This window comes from Charadrius vociferus, unplaced genomic scaffold, assembly GCF_000708025.1.
Source record: "Charadrius vociferus isolate BGI_N301 unplaced genomic scaffold, ASM70802v2 scaffold138, whole genome shotgun sequence".
NCBI classification, from domain to species: domain Eukaryota; kingdom Metazoa; phylum Chordata; class Aves; order Charadriiformes; family Charadriidae; genus Charadrius; species Charadrius vociferus.
Window position 1 is genome coordinate 138,895 of NW_009649728.1, and position 1,594 is coordinate 140,488.

Genomic DNA, 1,594 nt, shown 5'->3' on the forward strand with positions numbered 1-1,594 from the left:
GGTGGGAGCCAGGGCCTGCCGTCAACACCCTGCAGCAGCGCTCCAGGGCTGGCAGCACTGCACCCCCGTGCTGGCTGCACCCCACTACACCCCGCAGCGTGCCCTGGGGCCGCTCGCGCTGCTCACCGTAGCAGAAGGCGATGCCCAGGCACATGAAGAGGGCGACGATGATCAGCCCAAAGCCGGTGCTGTACGTGTCAATGAGGGTGAACCAGAAGATGCCGCCCTGTGAGGTGGTGAGGGATGGGGTCAGCACGCACGGCCAGGGGCAGCAGGGTGGGTGCGGGGCACCCCGAGGCCACACTGTCCGTGCCAGGGAACACACGTGGCCCTCTATCCCTGTCCCAGGAAAGGAGGCCGTTTCCCCAACCTCCACCCTGACATCACCCGAGGGCGCTGGGTGCTGCTGGATGGGGCCCCCGTACCTGGGTGACCAGCAGGAGCCCCAGCAGGTAGAAGGAGGTGCAGAGCACACCCAGCAACGCCACCTTCCTCCTCCAGTCACGCAGGGCTGGGAACTCGTCCAGGATGGCGGTGGTGATGCCCTCGATGTTCCCAAACTGAGGGACGGGGGATGTCAGTGGGGTTGATGTCCCGGTCCCTGCCTCCCCTGGACTGCGTGCAGGGGACGGTCCTCACAGAGGGGACTTTGCAGGGCACAGTCCCCATGTGCATCCCCATCCCTCTGACGCCTGGGCACATGGAGAAACCCATGCCTTGTGCCATCACCCGGGTACTGCCCCACATGCATGGGGCCATGCATCCCCCCTACCCCAGCACCATCCTCACGCTCCTGGCCTGTGCACGTCATGCTGTCTGCGTGCCCGAGACGGGGTGTACCTGGCACCCCAAGGCCAGGCACGGGGAAGGACAAGGGGCTGCCTGGGGTGACAATCACCAAAGTGTCCACTCCCAACGTGAAGAGCATCAGGAAGAAGAGGATGGACCAGAACGGGGAGCCGGGCAGCAGGGAAAGGGCTTCGGGGTATGCCACGAACGCCAGCCCAGGGCCTGCGGGGGGAGAGGAAGGGAAGTGCAGAAGGACACGTGGTGGTGAGATCAGCCGAGCCCAGCAAGCCGGTCGCCAGGCTGGGTGTGAGCTTGGCTGCAACCCCACAGCCCCGTCCCTGCGCAGAGCACCGGGATGTCCCCTGGCACAGCAGGAGTTCCCCCTCCCCGAGCCCATACCTGAGGCGGCAACGCTGCCCACGGGGACTTGTTTCCTCCAGGCCATGTGTCCCAGCACTGAGAAGATGGCGAAGCCGGCCAAGAAGCTGGTGCAGCAGTTCCCAATGGCGATGAGCAAGGTGTCCCTGCCAGGGACACCCATGGGGTGAGGATGGACACAGGGGCATCCTGATGGGCCACACGGTCCCGCAGGGACATACCTGAGGCGGCAACGCTGCCCACGGGGACTTGTTTCCTCCAGGCCATGTGTCCCAGCACTGAGAAGATGGCGAAGCCGGCCAAGAAGCTGGTGCAGCAGTTCCCAATGGCGATGAGCAAGGTGTCCCTGCCAGGGACACCCATGGGGTGAGGATGGACACAGGGGCATCCTGATGGGCCACACGGTCCCGCAGGGATCAGACCTCCC

The 1,594-nt window shown here is 65.4% G+C and overlaps 1 protein-coding gene across 1 annotated transcript in view; it reads right to left on the reverse strand.

Annotated features, from left to right (window-relative positions):
- The window catches only part of LOC104291587 (sodium- and chloride-dependent glycine transporter 2-like), a 29,233-nt gene that overhangs the window by 18,275 nt on the left and 9,364 nt on the right, over window positions 1–1,594 (reverse strand). Inside the window, exons 6-9 of the mRNA XM_009890840.1 lie at window positions 1,389–1,513; window positions 899–1,011; window positions 426–560; window positions 127–226 (exon numbers count right to left, since the gene is read on the reverse strand). Of these exons, the coding sequence (XP_009889142.1) occupies window positions 127–226; window positions 426–560; window positions 899–1,011; window positions 1,389–1,513 (473 nt within the window). The remainder of the gene's footprint in view (window positions 1–126; window positions 227–425; window positions 561–898; window positions 1,012–1,388; window positions 1,514–1,594) is intronic.